This window comes from Bos indicus, chromosome X (genome assembly GCF_029378745.1).
Source record: "Bos indicus isolate NIAB-ARS_2022 breed Sahiwal x Tharparkar chromosome X, NIAB-ARS_B.indTharparkar_mat_pri_1.0, whole genome shotgun sequence".
In the NCBI taxonomy this organism is placed as follows: Eukaryota; Metazoa; Chordata; class Mammalia; order Artiodactyla; family Bovidae; genus Bos; species Bos indicus.
The window spans coordinates 102,564,444-102,581,829 of NC_091789.1; the positions used below are offsets into that span (position 1 = coordinate 102,564,444).

The window sequence follows — 17,386 nt, forward strand, 5'->3', positions numbered from 1 at the left end:
CTTCACTGAGCCAGAAAAGCCTCTTGATTGCATGGCTCCATTATCTGAACTCCCAGGGGAAATTCTACCCACTTATTTAGCTCTTAATAAGAACAAGCAACATTAGAATGCCTGCTATGCACCAGGCACTTTACTTATTCGAGGATTAAATAAGACTACAAAATCTCTAAAATTGTGTGATTACTATTTTACTGAGAAAAGTGAAGTCCTAAGAGGCTACACGAGCCATCCAAGGTCACATGGCTAAACAGCAGGATAGAATTTGAACCCAAGGCTGACTCTAAATCCCATGCTCTATATACCATCTCTACGTACAACTTGAGTCTCAAGGATGTTTTTTCATTCAACGTGAGAGGAGAGTTGCATGTATTTTTCTGTTTCCAAAGGTGAGTAATTCCAAGTTCCTTAAGGACAGAGATGGTATCTGATAGGCTAGAGATCCTTCTCAAGACACAGTAGACCTTCAGTCAATATTGAATCAGTCAATGAATAGGATGGATGCTCTGAGATTTCACCTCTTTTCCACAGCTCAAAACCTTAAGTGGAGGGGACAGGTAGAGCTAGACTAGAGCTAGAGCTTAGAGACCATGGCTGAGGAGGAGACAAGTAGAGGGTTCTTAAAGTGGAACTTACGCCACCTAAGTAATCACGAGCCCTTGGAAGAAGCTCAGGTTTTAGAAATGGGGCTAAGTGACAAAAATTGCTATAGAAAAATGTTCTCTCTCTCCTCCCTAGATGTTCTCACTCCTCCGCACTGACAAGAGACAAAGGCAAGTGAGAAGAACTATGGGCCCCATATCCCTTTCCCACCATGCCTTGGGCCTCTTCAAGCTATGGAGTCCCATTGTTGCCTGTTATTTATCACCAGTGCCAAGGAGAGTGCTTCGTCTCCAGTCAGCTTCCTCTCTGGTCATCAGCCAGACAACTGCTGGATTCCAGGATGGCCCCAAAGCTTTTGTCAGTCCCTCTCAAGGAGTCCAGCTCCTTTCTCCTAGGCCCCTAATCTCCCAGAAAGAAGGTCAAACATAATAGACTTCCTCCCTTATGCCTCATCAAGTTGGAAAGAGGGAAAAGATCAACCCCCGCCAGTGGCCTGTGAACATGCACAGGTCTGAGGATTCCCACCCAGACTTGCCTTGGCCCTGAGAGTGCCAGATGCTCAATTCTGTGTCAGAGTTCAAATCTTTTTGTCCTGTACTTTTCACCTATGGGGTCCCAGCTCTGTTCCTTCTGACATCACAGAACATGATTGCCCCTTCCTTCCAATGATAGCACCTCAGTGACCTCAAGACAGAGAATACATATCTTCTTGAGTCTTCTCTGAGCCAAACAGGCTCATTCACCCCAAAGTAGCACAGTAGGGAAAAGTATTGTTTTATTTACAGTCAGAGCTATAATTTAAACTCCATATTACAATTTACTAACTATATAACCTAGAGTGTGTTCTTTCACTTCTTATAAGCAGGGTCACTGCAAGGTTTAAAACACTGAGCCAAAGTTAGTCCATAGTAGGTACTCACTAAATGATTTTTCTCAAAACACTGATCTTCCTGGTTGGGAAATCATGAACTTCGCGGTTTCCTCCCTTTCCTGTCTCTAACCATATGAAAGATTCAAGTTTCTCAAGGGCTTTTCTGGGGAAGTAGTAGCTTTCAGAACTAGCACACCAATCCAGCCAAGAATCCCTACCATATGGGCTTCCCTCAGAACCACATCCATAGTACGCAAACCAAACAAACACTAACAAAGAATAACCTGGCCTTGTGGCTTTTTGAAGTTAATAAACTTCTTTGTTCAAAGATTTTTCTGCCCTAGTCTCTAAATTATACCTTCCTCACCCTCCACAGTTACCCCATCCAATGCAAATGGACAAAGACCCCAGTGTTGAAGGCAGGGGATGGTGTCATTTACTTGAGAGAGATTAGGCATAGAACTCTGGGAATGAGTCTGGGCAGAGGTTGAGGGAACCTCTGGTTCCTATCTGGACTATAAAATTCACATTGGCTCATACTCTCCTCTCTACAGCTGCTGTCCAGAATGATATTCCCGTCTGAAGCAAAGGGCCCAACAGCCTACCTATGGTATGGATACCTTCTCCTTTTTGTCCCAGGGACAGTAAGAAGCCTATACAGGAAGAGTTGTCCTTGCTGTCAGGTAGCTTTGCCCTCCCCACTCCCTGGTATATGCCAACTGCAAATCATACTCAAGTGAAGCATTTCCTTCCTTTTTACAGAAAGGGGTCATCTGAAATCCAAATAGTGGGGTTACAAATGGGAAAGAACAAATATGGATTACAGAAATAAGTGCCATAAATTTCTGAGAGATAACCAGATTTGAGGTATCAGTTAGATACTGTACAGATGGGAAAACTGAAGCACAAAGAGGGGAAAGGTTTGTGTAAGGTATCAGGAGAGTTAGTGGTAGAGCCAGCCATAAGGCCCAAAATTTCTAACTTTCTATTTAGTGCCCTTTCTAGTTCACTAGGCTATCCCTTTATAAGCTTTCCAACATAAAACCTGCATGCAAAAGAAGGCAAAACTTTAATATAATCAAAATGCAATGTCATATTCAAGATTAGCATTGTAATCACTTGTGAACTATATGAATGCCAGTACATTAATTGTAGTAAATGTGTGTTTAAATGTTCCTCTAATTTTTACTTTCTCAAATTAAATATCAATGACTACCTTACAACATTTGATACAAAACAAACTCCAGAGAAGAAGCAAGTTCCAGTTAAATCCAGTTACATATGCTGAGGATCTTCAAGCCGATCTCTCAACTCTATCTGATTAATCAGACAAGAAGTGTCACGGTGTTTGACAGCTATCATTTATTACATCTCTACTATACGTCAGATGCTTCACATAACACTCTTCTCTATATGCACTTTCTTATAGTCTTTCTCACCTATTTTAATTTATCCTTCTGAATTTTATATATCCTTACAAGCCACTGGGTAGCAAGTGAGATACAAATAATAGACTCTTCCATAATCTCACAAAAAGTCTGTGAGGTAGACATTAGATGCACTTTGGTTGGGGTGGGGGACGTGGTGGGGGAATGAGACTACTAACCCAAAAAGGTTCAATAAATTTTCCCAGGGCCTAGCTAAGAATATGAAGATTTTTGTTTCCTCATCTGTAAAATGGGGCTAGTACTAATCCCTGCACTCACAGGGCTTTGTGATAGTCAAGTGATATGGTTTACAAAATGCCTGGCATAGTACCTGACATACAGGAAGCCCTTGACAAAATGTTAACTTTCATCTGTATTAGCCATAGACAGCAATTTTCGTACTCTACCATATGACATCAGGGACTCAGGAGACATGCCCAAACTGTCTCACATTTCTAGCCATACTTTCCTTCTTTTTACACAGAGATCTGAATGGAAAACAGCCCTGTACCATGCCCATCTCCATCCTCTCCTCTCACCAGTCAGATGTATTCATAGTAATAGAATGATCTTATTTGAATATAATCTCTTTCCTCCTTTCCCTTCCCAAGTATGGGTAAGCTCCGACAGCAGAAGTACACAGAGAGCAAAGGAGAAAGGGAAGCAGGAGGGCATGGAAAATCCATTAAGGGGACATGTGGTCCCAACATCCAGGACAATGTCAGACTCTCACCTCGCCAGAGGCTGGTGTGGAAGTAGGATAATGGCCTGTCTGGAGGGATTCCAGTTTCTGGAAATGAGAGCCCCATTTTTACTCCTGGAAGTCTGGTCACAAAAGGCACATTCCTTTGGATTCTATGGCCCCCACCTGGCTGTTACATAGCACATCCTTTCTGACAATGGTGATTCACAATGAAAGGACATTCTTTGGATTGTAGATGGGGATGACTACTTCAGTATTATCTCCATGTCAAGTTTATAGGAGCTGAGGTATCCTCTTATTGCATTTCTCACCCACTGTGGTATCTTAAGTCCCAATATTCCTTGAGGGAAATGTACATAGAGCACACTACTACAGGGAGAATATGTTGGTTTCCTTCTAGTGGGAAGAAAAACCAAGTGACAGAAGCCATGTTGTACAGTGACAAGAATGTGGGGTTCAAATCCCAGGCAGATACCAACTGAGTGCAATAAAATTATTTAATTTCTGAGCCTCATTGTTAAATCAGAGAAGAATCACATATCTTTCAGAGTTGAGAGAAGGGCTCTGCCTGCTGACATTTTTAAAGTATCTAGCACAGTCATACCCTACTTGCTTCTCTTTTCTCCCATGTTTAGCCCCAAGGATAGGACTGATTGGGGCCATCCAAGATATAGGCTTCCAGAGTTAAAATTTGCCTACTTCATTAAGGCTGAGGTCAGCCTTTGTTTTGACCTCTGCTGGAGGAGTGAGTAGAAGAGATTCCTCAAAAGTGGGCATTTTGGGGAAAGTGGAAGCTATTGGGAGAAGTAGGAGGCTAAGAAGCAATAAGTCCTCCCTTACCTGGTCAAACAGCTGCTTCCCGGTGGTGTTGGGCTGGATGGCAAACTCCAGCTCAGCGTCCATGGTGGTCACACGCACATTGATCTAGGATTAGATCAAAGGAGATAAGTCAGTTGTTTGGCTTGATGCTCAACAGAGCCTGGGATAAGTCTCTATCCAACCACAGGAGAAGAAACTAAGGTGCAGGAACCTATGGAATTTAGATACTGGTGTGAAGGAAGGGAGACCATTAAAACAAACAGTAACCTAGCCCTCTGCTCCCAACCAGTTTACTGAAGACAAACCCCCCACTGCTACAAGGCAGTGCTTATCAAGGGGAAAATAAATGAATGCAAATAAACCTATTATCAAAAGGAAACAAATGTTGGCTATACTTCTTCCAGGAAGCCTTCTCCACCTACATCAGCCAGCTCCAAGCCCACAGCATTCTCGCCCCACCTCCGATCTATAGCCTGGATTATCTACAGCACTGGTCTTCATAGAGGCAAGTTAAGGGCAGGATAAAGAACACTGGATTCCAAGCCTAGCACCATAACTGGCTTACTCTACAACCTTGAATAAATCTTATCCCATTCCTGAGCCTTAGTTCCCTTCACCTGTGCAAGGGCAGGAGTGCAGGAGATGGAGTTTGTCAATTATACTAGGCAATCTCCAATAGCCATTTCCGTGCTGATGTCTATGGTTCTATATACTGTCTTGCATTGTTAACACTTCCTGTATATATGTCTCACTGGTCTCCCTAGGCACAAGAGAGGAAAGGGCCCTCAACATAGATAGGTTTGAGCAGGACAGAGGTGCTACCAAAGCCAAGTAAGCATAGGGAAAAGGGACAGGGACAGGCCCAGATGGAAACACAAAGTATTTCATACGTACTAGAAAAAGCACCCTCTACTCTTAGGAATAGATCACCTAGCCAAAGTCAATGATAGCTGATATTTCATCAGTAGAGATAGGATTCTTTGGCTGAAAACTTGGTAGCAGTGGTAATAGTATTAACAGTAACAATAAGCAGCAGCTTTCATGTATGAAGACTCACTACTCACTAGGCACTTTATATGTACTATCCCAATAATCATAATCATCCTGTGAAACAGGATATCTCCACATTGGGCATGAAGACTTAGATATTTGTCTAATGTTACTTTGCTAGTAAGTGGGGAAGACAGGGTTTGAATTCAGATCTAAGTCCAAGTCTCACAATTTAAGCCAACATGTCAAATCTCTCTTACATCGAAGTGTAGAATGCCTCTATTAAAAGAAACCAAAGATTAAGGTTTTTTCATTATTTTTTAACTGAAGGATAATTGGTTTACAGAATTTTGTTGTTTTCTGTCAAACCTCAACATGAATCAGCCATAGGTATATATATATCTCCTCCCTTTAGTTATATATATATATATCTCCTCCCTTTAGAACCTCCAAAGATTAAGTTTTTTAGTTGTTGGACATTTTGCTTAGGTAATCTATATGATATAGCCATATGATGGCTTGTCACATGGTCAAATAAAATATTCATAATGATTATTTCATGCCCACATAAAACACCTCAGTAATATTAAGAAAGAGTAAGCAACAAGATTTCATGAGCTCAATTTTATAAAAAAGTATTCAAAGAGAGGTTATTGGAATCATACCCAAGTATTTGTCAGTCTTGGTTTTTGGGTAGTGATCTTATGAATGCATCCTCCCTTCTTTAAATTAAAAAGAAAACTAATCTACATTTCTAGGATGCTCACATATTACTTATTCTGTTGGAGGGGAATAAAAGTAGAATTGCCAAAGATACAAATCCCCATGGAGTAGCTAAAACATTAAGCCTTATGAGTCTTTAATACCTATGGGCTTTTCCTGAGCACAGGGGTCAGCTAGTGGGAAAGAGGGGGCCAGACAGCAATTTTGCCAGCTAAACAATTCTGATGAGGACCAGGCCTGGGGAACAATTTTGTAAATAAATCTCACCAGGGAGCCAAGGAGGAAATCTATTTCAGGATTGACAATGGGACAGGAAAGGCCATGAAGGCAGGAACAAGTAAGGCAAGTACCCCAGTGAGAGACAGCAGGCAAGATTAGTCACTTTGACTCAGTGTTACCTAGGCTCCCTGCCAATCCAGTGACCTCCATATAATGGACCCTCATAAGGTAGGGAGAATGAGGCCCAATGGACTAGAATTTGGCTTCAATTCAGTTCAGTTCAGTCGCTCAGTCGTGTCCGACTCTTTGCAACCCCATGAACTGCAGCACGCCAGGCGTCCTTGTCCATCACAAACTCCTGGAATCTACCCAAACTCTTGCCCACTGAGTTGGTGATGCCATCCAACCATCTCACCCTCTGTCGTCCCCTTCTCCTCCTGCCCTCAATCTTACCCAACATCAGGGTCTTTTCAAATGAGTCAGCTCTTCACATAAGGTGGCCAAAATATTGGAGTTTCAGCTTCAACATCAGTCCTTCCAACGAACACCTAGGACTGATTTCCTTCAGGCTGGACTGGTTGGATCTCCTTGCAGTCCAAGGGACTCTCAAGAGTATTCTTCAACACCACAGTTCAAAAGCATCAATTCTTCTGTGCTCAGCTTTCTTTATAGTCCAACTCTCACATCCATACATCCATACTCTCACATCCATATTGGCTTCAATATCTAGCCTTAAATCACACTTGAGCTGAGTTAGGGGAGCCCTCAAAACACCAATGACTTGGCAGATAAGAAGTAGAAAAGGGACAACAGCCCTTTTAGTATATTGAGAAATTTAATCCTCATTTTGAGGCTTCTATCTTAATTAGAGCTACCTCTCTAGTATCTAGGGACTTCCCTGGTGGCTCAGATGGTAAAGTGTCTGTCTACAATGTGAGAGACCTGGGTTTGATCCCTGGGTTGGGAAGATTCCCTGGAGAAGGAAATGACAACCCACTCCAGTACTCTTGCCTTGAAAATCCCATGGACAGAGGAGCTTGGTGCAGGCTACTATCCATGGGGTCGCAAAGAGTTGGGCATTACTGAGCAACTTCACTTTCACTTTCTCTAGTACCTAAGACTCAGTGGGTACTCACAAGATATTGGCTAAATGAACAGTACTAAGCAAGGAGATACAAGAGATAGATATAGCACAGTATACAGACTCAGAGATGGGAACATTTTACATCTTGACTTTTTTGTGCCACGGACCTTTCTGAGCAGTATGGTGAGGTCTATGGATTGCCTTCTCAGAAATTTGTAAATGCATGAAATAAAGTAGATACAAAGAGACCAATTACATTGAAATAGTTACCAAAATTTAATATGTACTTCTTCATTATTATATTATATAATTACCTAACACTGGTTCTTATTAGTTATTACTACTGTAATTTCAATCTTGTCTTCAGCATAAATGATATTCTGAAAAATCTATAGTAACTAAACTGTAATATCAAAGTATCTTAGATTTCCTCTGGTGACAAAGTCACAGGTACTGCCTTTTTTTGGCCTAAATTCATAACTGAAAGAAGGGTTAAATTTTAGTGAGAAGTCAGTGAAAACAAATATGTAAATTTTCCTCCATCCATCTTCATAGATCCTTCCCACTTCAAATTATACCCATAGATTTCATGGAGGCCCAAGGACTCCAGGTTAAGGAGCTCTCTATAAATTTATTTCAGTTTACCCAATATTAATGGAATACTATGTTTAGGGAACTATGGTTGCAGTAGAGCTATAGAATCAGTCTCTGACCCTAAGGACTTACTGAATAACAGGGAAATTATTACATACAAGGGAAACCCTGAGAAGTACCATACCAGAACAGAAGAAACTTTTTTGTAGAAATACAGAACCACAGTTCAAAGTGGTATTTGCAGGGTATCTAAAGATAAGGATTTTGAAAAAGGGAGAATGTGAGAGTTGGGGGGAAGAGCACCCAAATGTCCCAGGTAAAGAAAGAGACACAATGCAATGGCCCCAAAGGAGACAGAGATGCAAGGATTCAGAGCTCCTCCAGGGTAAATGAGGCCTGCAAGGTGAAGAGTGGGCACAGAGGCCAGGAAGGTAGATGGAAAGGAGTCATAGCAATCTACCATCTTCAGGGGCTGGCCCATAACTCCAAATATTTAACTGAAATATTTGTTTATAAATGTTTCTTAAATAAATCAACTGGTAGAAAAGAACTCAGTCTGGGTTAGGGATAAATATGTCAGAGAGGCTAGAACTGTTCATGCTTCCTGTATCATATATAGAGCATTGCCCCAGAACAAGAAAGAGCTCTCCTTCAATCTGATGCTGTCCAGTTGAAACTAAACTGGAACCTATGTCTCCAGAATCCCTGCTCAGAGTTTCTGTCATTCCACTGTGGCTGCATCTCAAGGGAAAGCAGCCTGTGGTTCCCTGAACTTCACTGTGGAGATAAAAAATCTTAGGTTTAAAAAATTAGGAAGAAAAGCAAACACAACACAAAGGGACTTCTATTCTTGCCACCACTCAACTCAGAATAAAATGTGAGTCTTGAAGACAGGATCATGGGTCTGTGTTCTCCTGATTTTCAGTGTGTTGGCAGTAGGGGTAGCAAGGGTAATAGCATGACCAGGGCTGAAGGTGATAGGTATAGGGCAGGAGTGGTGATCAAAGAAAATCTCTCATTTTCCTTAACAGTAATCTGGGACCCAAATGTGTACAAGGAGCTGCAGGCCCAGATCCACTGCCACACAGGATGCTCACACAAGTGGGCACCCACTGCCTTCCTTTTGGGCCTGGCCTCTTCAGTATCAATGAAGAGAGGAGGGTAGTCTAGTTTGAAAGGCAAGAACCTGAAAATAAAGCCTCCAAAGTCAGCAGAAAGTTCCCAGGCAGCCCCACAGCTCAGCGGGAATGGAGGAGCTGGCCTGGGTGAGAGAGTATTTCAAGATGTGGTCCCCAGTAAAGAACTAAGGCCCTGTCTAAGCCTGTCCTTGAAAACTGTGTTTCATGAAATCATTTAGGGTTTACGGAACAGAAAGAGTCTGGATGTGGTGGTGGGGGGTGTCACTCATATACACTAGCCCACCCACCCCTAGCCCAAGAACAATAAATCCACTGTTCCTTATTGAAAAATGGAATACAGACAATTCCCAAGCAAGCCCTTCACTGGTCTATAGCCCATCTCAGTAGTCTATCATCCAAAGCCCTCAACAAACTGGATCTCTCCTGTGTCCCCAGTTGGCTGGCCTAGAAAAGAAAATAACTACCTACCTCTGCCTTGACAGCAACAGCTGGGGAACTTTGCCCTCTAGACCTGGCCACTTCAAATAAGGAACTCTCTCATTTCCTAGGGCCAAGAGTACCCACATGAGCAGTAGCTGGGCCACAGAGAGGAGATCGGGGCAAAGTTTCCTCTCATTTGCTCCATGTTACTGAACTACAATATGGCTCTTTACCAGAGAGGAATTTGGAGGATGGCTTCCCAGGTGGTGCAGTGGTAAAGAATCCGCCTCCCAATGCAGGAGATGCAACAGATGTGGATTCAATTCCTGGGTCGGGAAGATCCCCTGAAGGAAGAAATGGCAACCCACTCCAATATTCTTGCCTGGAAAATTCCATGCACAATGGAGCCTGGTGGGCTACAGTCCATGGGGTCACAACAAGTCAAGACACAACTGAGCATGCACACACGCAGAGGACAAAGCAGAGACAGTCAAATAAACTGACTTGTCTGGACAATGGACCTGTATGCTAGAAGGAACTGGCATTACCAACCCCACATCATGAATAAGGAAACTGATGAACAAAGAGGCAGGTAACATAAAGATGGAAACGAACAAACTATGTTAACAACAATGCACCAAGCCCCTTCACTCACAGTCTAACTTAACATCACTGAAACCACATTTACTCAGCCAACAAGTGGTAAAGACAGGCCTTCTGGACATTCCAGAGCACCATCCTTGACTCCACCTACCTCTCTGGTCATGCTGATTTCACTGCTGACTTCAGACAATGCCTTGGCAACTGTTTTGGCTAAGGCCCAAACACTCTGGTACAAGGGAACCTGGGCACATCTGTGAAGCATTACTTGGGAAGGCCCCCTTGCCAGGGCAGAGCTTGTGAGTCAGCCCAATTGAGTCTGAGCTCAATGACCTCACCTCTCACCTGCCACCTCCCCATTCTTCAAAGGCCCAAGTCCTCTGGGCTTTCAGTGGCATTGCCGTTATGGAGAAGGCAAAGGTAAGTGCAAAAGTGTGGCCAGAGGTAGGATGAGCCCTACTAGGGCAACCCCAGAACTTCAGTCTCTTCCATGGACAGAGGGCAGTCACTACATTGTGACTCAAATTTGCCTTTCACCATTATTTAGGCTCTAGCATCCACCATTTCCTGCTGCCAGAACTAGAGCCAGAGCAGGGCAGGGCCTGGTCTGTCTTGGCTCTTGAGATGACAGCACTGACTCAAGCATCTGTTTTCCATAAGGGGTAAAACAAGGGTTGCTTTTAATCTCTAGCCTAGGAGGCATTCTCCCCCTCTCCCTTCCCCTCCTTCTTCTCCACTGACTCACTCACTTCCCAGCAACTCAGCCTCTTCCCATGGACTTGGAAGTGGGATGTGGTACAGTTATCTGTTCTGACCTCTTCTTGCCCATTTCCAGACCCTTACTTAACACAGAGAGCAAGACCTGCCTAGGGTTAACTCTTCCTATGCCATGCTTTTCCCCAGTAGGTTCTAGAAAGAAGACCACCTGGACCCCATGCACACCCATACCTTTAATGCTGCTGCTGCTGCTGCTGCTGCTGCTAAGTCACTTCAGTCATGTCCAACTCTGTGCGACCCCACAGACGGCAGCCCACCAGGCTCCCCTGTACCTGGGATTCTCCAGGCAAGAACACTGGAGTGGGTTGCCATTTCCTTCTCCAATGCATTAAAGTGAAAACTGAAAGTGAAGTCGCTCAGTCGTGTCCAACTCTTCGTAACCCCATGGACTGTAGCCTACCAGGCTCCTCCATCCATGGGGTTTTCCAGGTAAGAGTATTGGAGTGGGTTGCCATTGCCTTCTCCGATTAGTTACTCCAACTGCTGCAAAGGGCATGGGAGACAATGGTTCCCTTTAACTTGCTTTGACCCAGTCACCTTCCCTAAGAATCACTTCAACTGGGAGACAAGGGCATATTGGACCCTGGGTGTTACTTGCCCAGTTATATTTGGGGAAGCAACCTCAAACAAAACTAACCTTTGTTAACAATGAGAACATAATTACATTGTTGCTATGTGAGGACAGCTCAGGACAGAGACCAAAGCTAAAAAGGAGATAAACAATCAGAAACTTTAGCAAGCTACAGCTTTCTTATTAATCCAGCCTTAATTGCACAGCCTTTTGCTTAACCTGAGACCGAGGTAGAGTTCCCCTCTGCCTCTCAACACATTAAGGTCCGGAAGGAAACTAGCTCCTCACCATTTATACCTAACTCCAGGACTTATTTTCAAAATCAGCTCAGCCAAACCATACCCCTACCCCCTACCCTAACTCATCTCTTCTCCTAGGCACAGGGTTCTGTCCCATACGCTCCTTAGCATGGCCATTCCTCTTTAAATTTCCTCAAGATTTCAATCTACTCATCCTAGAACCTCATCTGGCTCCTTCAGAATAAACCCTTCTGAATTTCTCATCCCTATTCTCCAAGAGAATAAATAATCCAGAATCCCCAACTATCAGACCTGAAAGGAACCTCAGAGATCACTTGATTCAAATTCTACAATATGCAGCTGAGGAAACTGAGGTCCAAAGAAGGGGAAGCATTGGCCTAGGGTCACACAGCTGCTGGACAGTGTGAGAGCAAGGATTAAAAGCCTTGCTCTTGATCCACTGACCATTATAAGCAATAGAAACACCCTAGCACTTAGAAAACAGTAGACAAATCAGGATGTTGAGCTGAAAAGACTATGTGGAGAAGGCAGAACCAGCTTGCTTCCATTAAAAACTCTAAGTGGACACTGAATGGAAGTCTAGTTTATGACCGAGGGAAAGCCTAACTTTTAGGCTCTGATACATTCACCATCACTCATTTTAGAGAGACTAAACCTTTTATAACCACAAGGAAGGAAACTAAAAGGTCTCCTGTTTTAGGACAGCTTCTTTTTAAAACAAATAGCAATTAATTGGGAAGGTCTCTGGCAGCAGGTACAGCCAAGACCCAAGCTGGAGGTTGGGGACAGAGCAGGGAGGTACAGAGGGTGAAGACGACACAGCAGGGAAAGAGGCAAGGAATTGGAGGAATGGGTTTATATCCAGGTAGCCAAGAACAACAGATTCTTCAATTCTCATAAAACTTTGAAGCCACTGAATTTAAAGGAAAGAGGGCCTAACATTAATAAGTCTCTCGCATGGATTAAGCCTCTCTCTGGGGCCACACCCAGCAGGGCTTCAGTCAATAGCATCAGTTTCCTGCTTAACCCAGCTTCCTGCCTACAAGTTTCACAAGAAGTATTTATAGACTGGAAACACAGACCATTTGCAGCTGCCTGGAGACACTAGTTATGCAGAACACCAGAAGAGGGCTCTATTCTCTCTGCTCAGAAACACACCACAGCAACCTCCAGCATCCCAGCTCTGAAGGGCACTGGAGCTGACCTAAGAATCAGCTTGGATTCCATCCATTACTCATGGGCTTTCTGCCCTGTCCTGTGTTAAAAACTGCTGAAGACAGGATCAGTCAACTATGTAGGGGCAAGAGGAGGCTTCCAGCTAAATAAAAAAGCTCTATTTTCCAAATGTATGGTTATTAGGAAGGGGTAGAGATAAATTGAGAGATTGGAATTAACATATATACATTACTTATATGGGCTTTCCAGGTGGCGCAGTGGTAAAGAATCCACCAGCCAATGCAGGAGATGCAGGAAATTTGGGTTCAGTCCCTCGGTTGGGAAGATCTCATGGAGGAGGGCATGGCAACCCAATCCAGTATTCTTCCCTGAAGAATCCTATGGACAGAAGAACCTGGCGAGCTACAGTTGTGTCACAAAGAGACACAACTGAGTGCATGCGTACACACACACACACACACACACACACACACACTACTATATAGCACTCAATACTCTGTAAAGAATTATATGGGAAAATAATCTAAAAGAGTGGATATAAGTGATTCACTTTGCTGTACACCTGAAACTAGCACACTGTTGTCTATTTTATATATAGTAGTCAACTATACTCCAATATTAAAAAAAAAAAAAAGCTCTGTTTTCCGTCCCAGAGCTAAGCTATGATTGGCTTCCTGCCAAACTTGCTGGTATGCCATCAGTCAAACCTGGCATCTAGGGGACTCACAAAACTGGAGTCCTCATCCTAGAAATAATGGTCTTAGTTCTTTGAGAAATAAATCTTGGTACAGCTGAAAGATGCTTTAGAGTCTCTCTTACCTTCCTGTTTCTAAAACTCAGTTTTCTAATATATAAAAATGAACCTAATAATATCAACCTCACAACAGGGTTATTGGGAGATTTAAGTTAAAAATAACAGACAAGAAAGTACTTGGCATATCATAAGTAGAATGTGATGATTACTAGCGCCTCCATTTTTAGCCATGTTATTACAAATATTCAATCGCTCCAGAATAATTTGAACTAAAAGCCGGTTTGACTACACGGAAGGGCTATGGGTTGCCAAGAAGACCTGCAGAGGGCCCTTCTAGCCTAAGGGCGCTTTGATTTTGGGGAAAACTCTAAAATATGATTAGATTTCTAGTTGGTTAGACAATTGAAGCCATGCATATCAGGCAGAAACACACACATCCTTGTATTATTTTAAATGTTTTCTCTCTTGGGAGGGATAGGGATATCCCCTCAAGAAGCAGAGCCCTGAAGTGAGGCAGAACACAACAGAGCACCTAGGCTACCTTGTCCTTTTAAAGGATACCTGCTCTTCTTTCCTCATCCTAGGCTCTGCCTTGCCATTTTCTCTAATTATGTCCCATTAATATACACAGGTTTCCAGCCCTCCAACACAACCCACCAAAACGTCCAAACTCCTTCAGCTGGTATCCAGAAAAATCACAAACTGGGTCTGTAGATAGGCTAATCAGCATCACTTTGGAAAAATTTTAAAGACAGATTTCCTGGCCCTACCCACAGAGATCATGGTTTATTATTATATAAGAAGCAGGGCCCTGGCATCAGAATTTAAGAGCTTCAGATAATTCTAAGGCCCAGCCAAATTTGGGAACCTCTGGCATGGAATACAGCCTCTCAAGGACTAGTGTCAACAGTCAATATGGGCAGAGGGATCCTCGATTGAAGGGAAACAAAGCCAAGTAGATAGCAGTAACTACAGAGACATCTAGGCCAGTGGCCCTAGTGAATGGTTCTCCAGAGTTAAATGCAGCTTACCTCTACAAAAGATCAGGGGCTAAAGTAATTTCTCTATATACTAAAGCAATTTCTCTATATACTAAAGTAATTCCTCTCTTGTAGAAGGAACATAGCTATGTACTCTAAAAACCTGAAGGCAGGATCGAGCTTTGCCAAAAACAAGCCATGATCTCTCAATCTTCCTACCTGCAAAATGGACAAAATGACACCCACGTGGCAGAGGATTGTGCAGTGGCAATGTGGTATTTCCCAAACTTAACTGCTGGGAATCATTTGGGGCACTAATTTAAAAACCTAGATTCCTGGACCCCACTCCAAGCTTACTGAAAAAGACACTTCAGAGGAAGAGCTAGGAAAGCAGTAGTTTTGTCCCAGGTGATTCTTATCCTCTGGGAAGTTTAAAGAAACATCACCTAGCATAGATTCTCTTGAGATGAGATGAGAGGTCAGACCAGATCTCCAGTCCTCCAAAATACTTTCTAGCCCAGAGACCCTCATAGCTGGGACCTTCAGGTTAGAACCCAGAGGAGCAGGCTCTACAGGCAGGAGAGGGAGGATAGGCTTTGGGATTTCAAACAGAAAGCTGAGTGCTTTCTGGAATGACCAAACCCTCAGGCCATTGTCCAGAGCCTTCCACTATCTTCCCATCTAGTTAAGAATTAGACAGAGGAAGGAAACAACTGGTACAAATACCTCAGCAGCCCAACAACATTGATCAAAAATACTCTAATTAGAGCCTCAATCAAAATCTTAGGCAAGGAGCAGACCTTAAATGATACTCTCCCTTTCCTAGATGCTGTGGGAACTTAGGGAGCAAGCCTTGTATCTGCATACAGATGTGAACAGGTTGAAGTTGGGGACAGGCTAGGGACTCTCAGATAGGTGCAATCAATAACAGTGCACTGGAACCAACTTACACTAGAGCTGATCTCTGTATAAGTCCTCCTTCAAGGACCCTGTGTTGGTAGTTTGAAATTGGCCATGGTGAGAGTTGGACACAACTGAGTGACTGAACAACAAGTGGTGAGAGTATTTATACCATTGGGGTTGGTAAACCGTACAAATCATGGCTTCACCAGAGAGTCTGTTGTGAAAAATTTATCAGTACATATAAAGGAAGCATCTGTAGGCCCATTTTAAAAATGAGAAAACTGAGTCTCAATGAAGGGAAGCAACTACCATCTTTTAGTTGCATGACCTTGGACAAGAGCCAGTTCTAACTAGCAACACATCCTAGCCCTTCCTACCAGCTCTCCAGGGGAGTAAGAAGTCCCTCTTATCAACAAAAAAGGTTGCTGACCCAAAGGGCTCCTCCATCAACTAATGGCCAAACAAGGGCACCTAAGTGCACTTGGTGTATGTACCACCAAGGAAAGCAAGGAGTACAGAGCCCAGGGTTGTGACATGAAGCCAACAAGAGAGGAGAGACACTGGAGTAGATCAGGGAATGAGTTGGAAAGTTACAAAGGAAACCACAGCACTTTCTTAAGATGTTTTTACAAATATATGACGGACAGTGTGGGCTCTAGAGGGAGTCCCTTGGTGCACTGCAAGTCCCTCTATCTCTTGAAGCATCAGTTTTCCTCCAAGTAAAATGGGAGTAACAATGCCTACCTCACAAGATAGTTGTGAGGAACAGCATTATTTCCTTTATTTATACAAAACAACCTGGCTTGGCACCTAGCATGTATTAGATATTTGATACATTTTGGTACCTTTCTCCTGCAACCTCATTATCAAATGCAGGACTTTTGACTCACCCTTATACAATAAAAATCCTAACCCCATGTGCACAGTGCTTTACAGTTTAAAAGACACTCATGGCCCAAGATGGCAGCCACCATGAAGAAGGTGGTTGCAGCTGTCAGTCTTACAATACACAAATTAGCACAGAATACAAGTAGAATCATAGAACTAAAGGAATAAACAGAAATAAAAAGGAAATAACTCCAAAATTTAGAAGATGTTTGTGAGGATATCATGCTTACAGATGACTGCTTAGTGATACCTTATCAGACTGGTAATGTTTTCATTAGCCATTCTAAACACAAGAAATGTTAGCAGAAGTAAATAAAAATTTGCAAGAAGAAACTGACACCTTACAATATTGTATTGGTTCCCAATTAAAATAAATAAATTTAAATTAAAAAAAAAAGAAACTGACACCTTAGAATCCATAGTGGAATCAATTCAGCAGGTATTAGCAGATTTGAAAAGTTCAGTTACATGCAAAATTTGGGAGTAACATAAACCTTGAAGGTGATGAAAGGTAAACATTTTATACAACTTAAAAAAATCTGTTTAATAAACTTGAATATTGTTTAAAATGATAATTTCCCTTCTTCAAATGATATGGAAAGCAAAACTTTTAAAACTTTTTTCATTCACTTAATGGAAATTTGCCTACTTTCATGTCTTGTTTATTTTATATTTTTAAAACAAGACAGTATTCATCTATGTATTTTACATAACAATTACATCAAGTGTAAGAGTTTTATGTCATGTTATTAAAATCAGTTAAGCAATAAAAAAAAGACACTTGTCCACATGCATTCTCTTGCTGAACTCAAGTCTGTACAAAAGGCAGAGTACATATCAGCACTATTTTATAGACAGGAGAAATGGAGGTTCAGTGAGGCAAATGGC

The 17,386-nt window shown here is 42.5% G+C and overlaps 1 protein-coding gene across 1 annotated transcript in view; it reads right to left on the reverse strand.

The window, feature by feature from the left end:
• Positions 1–17,386, reverse strand: part of MSN (moesin) — a 72,746-nt gene that overhangs the window by 19,631 nt on the left and 35,729 nt on the right. Inside the window, exon 2 of the mRNA XM_019955836.2 lies at positions 4,442–4,525. Within this exon, the coding sequence (XP_019811395.1) occupies positions 4,442–4,525 (84 nt within the window). The remainder of the gene's footprint in view (positions 1–4,441; positions 4,526–17,386) is intronic.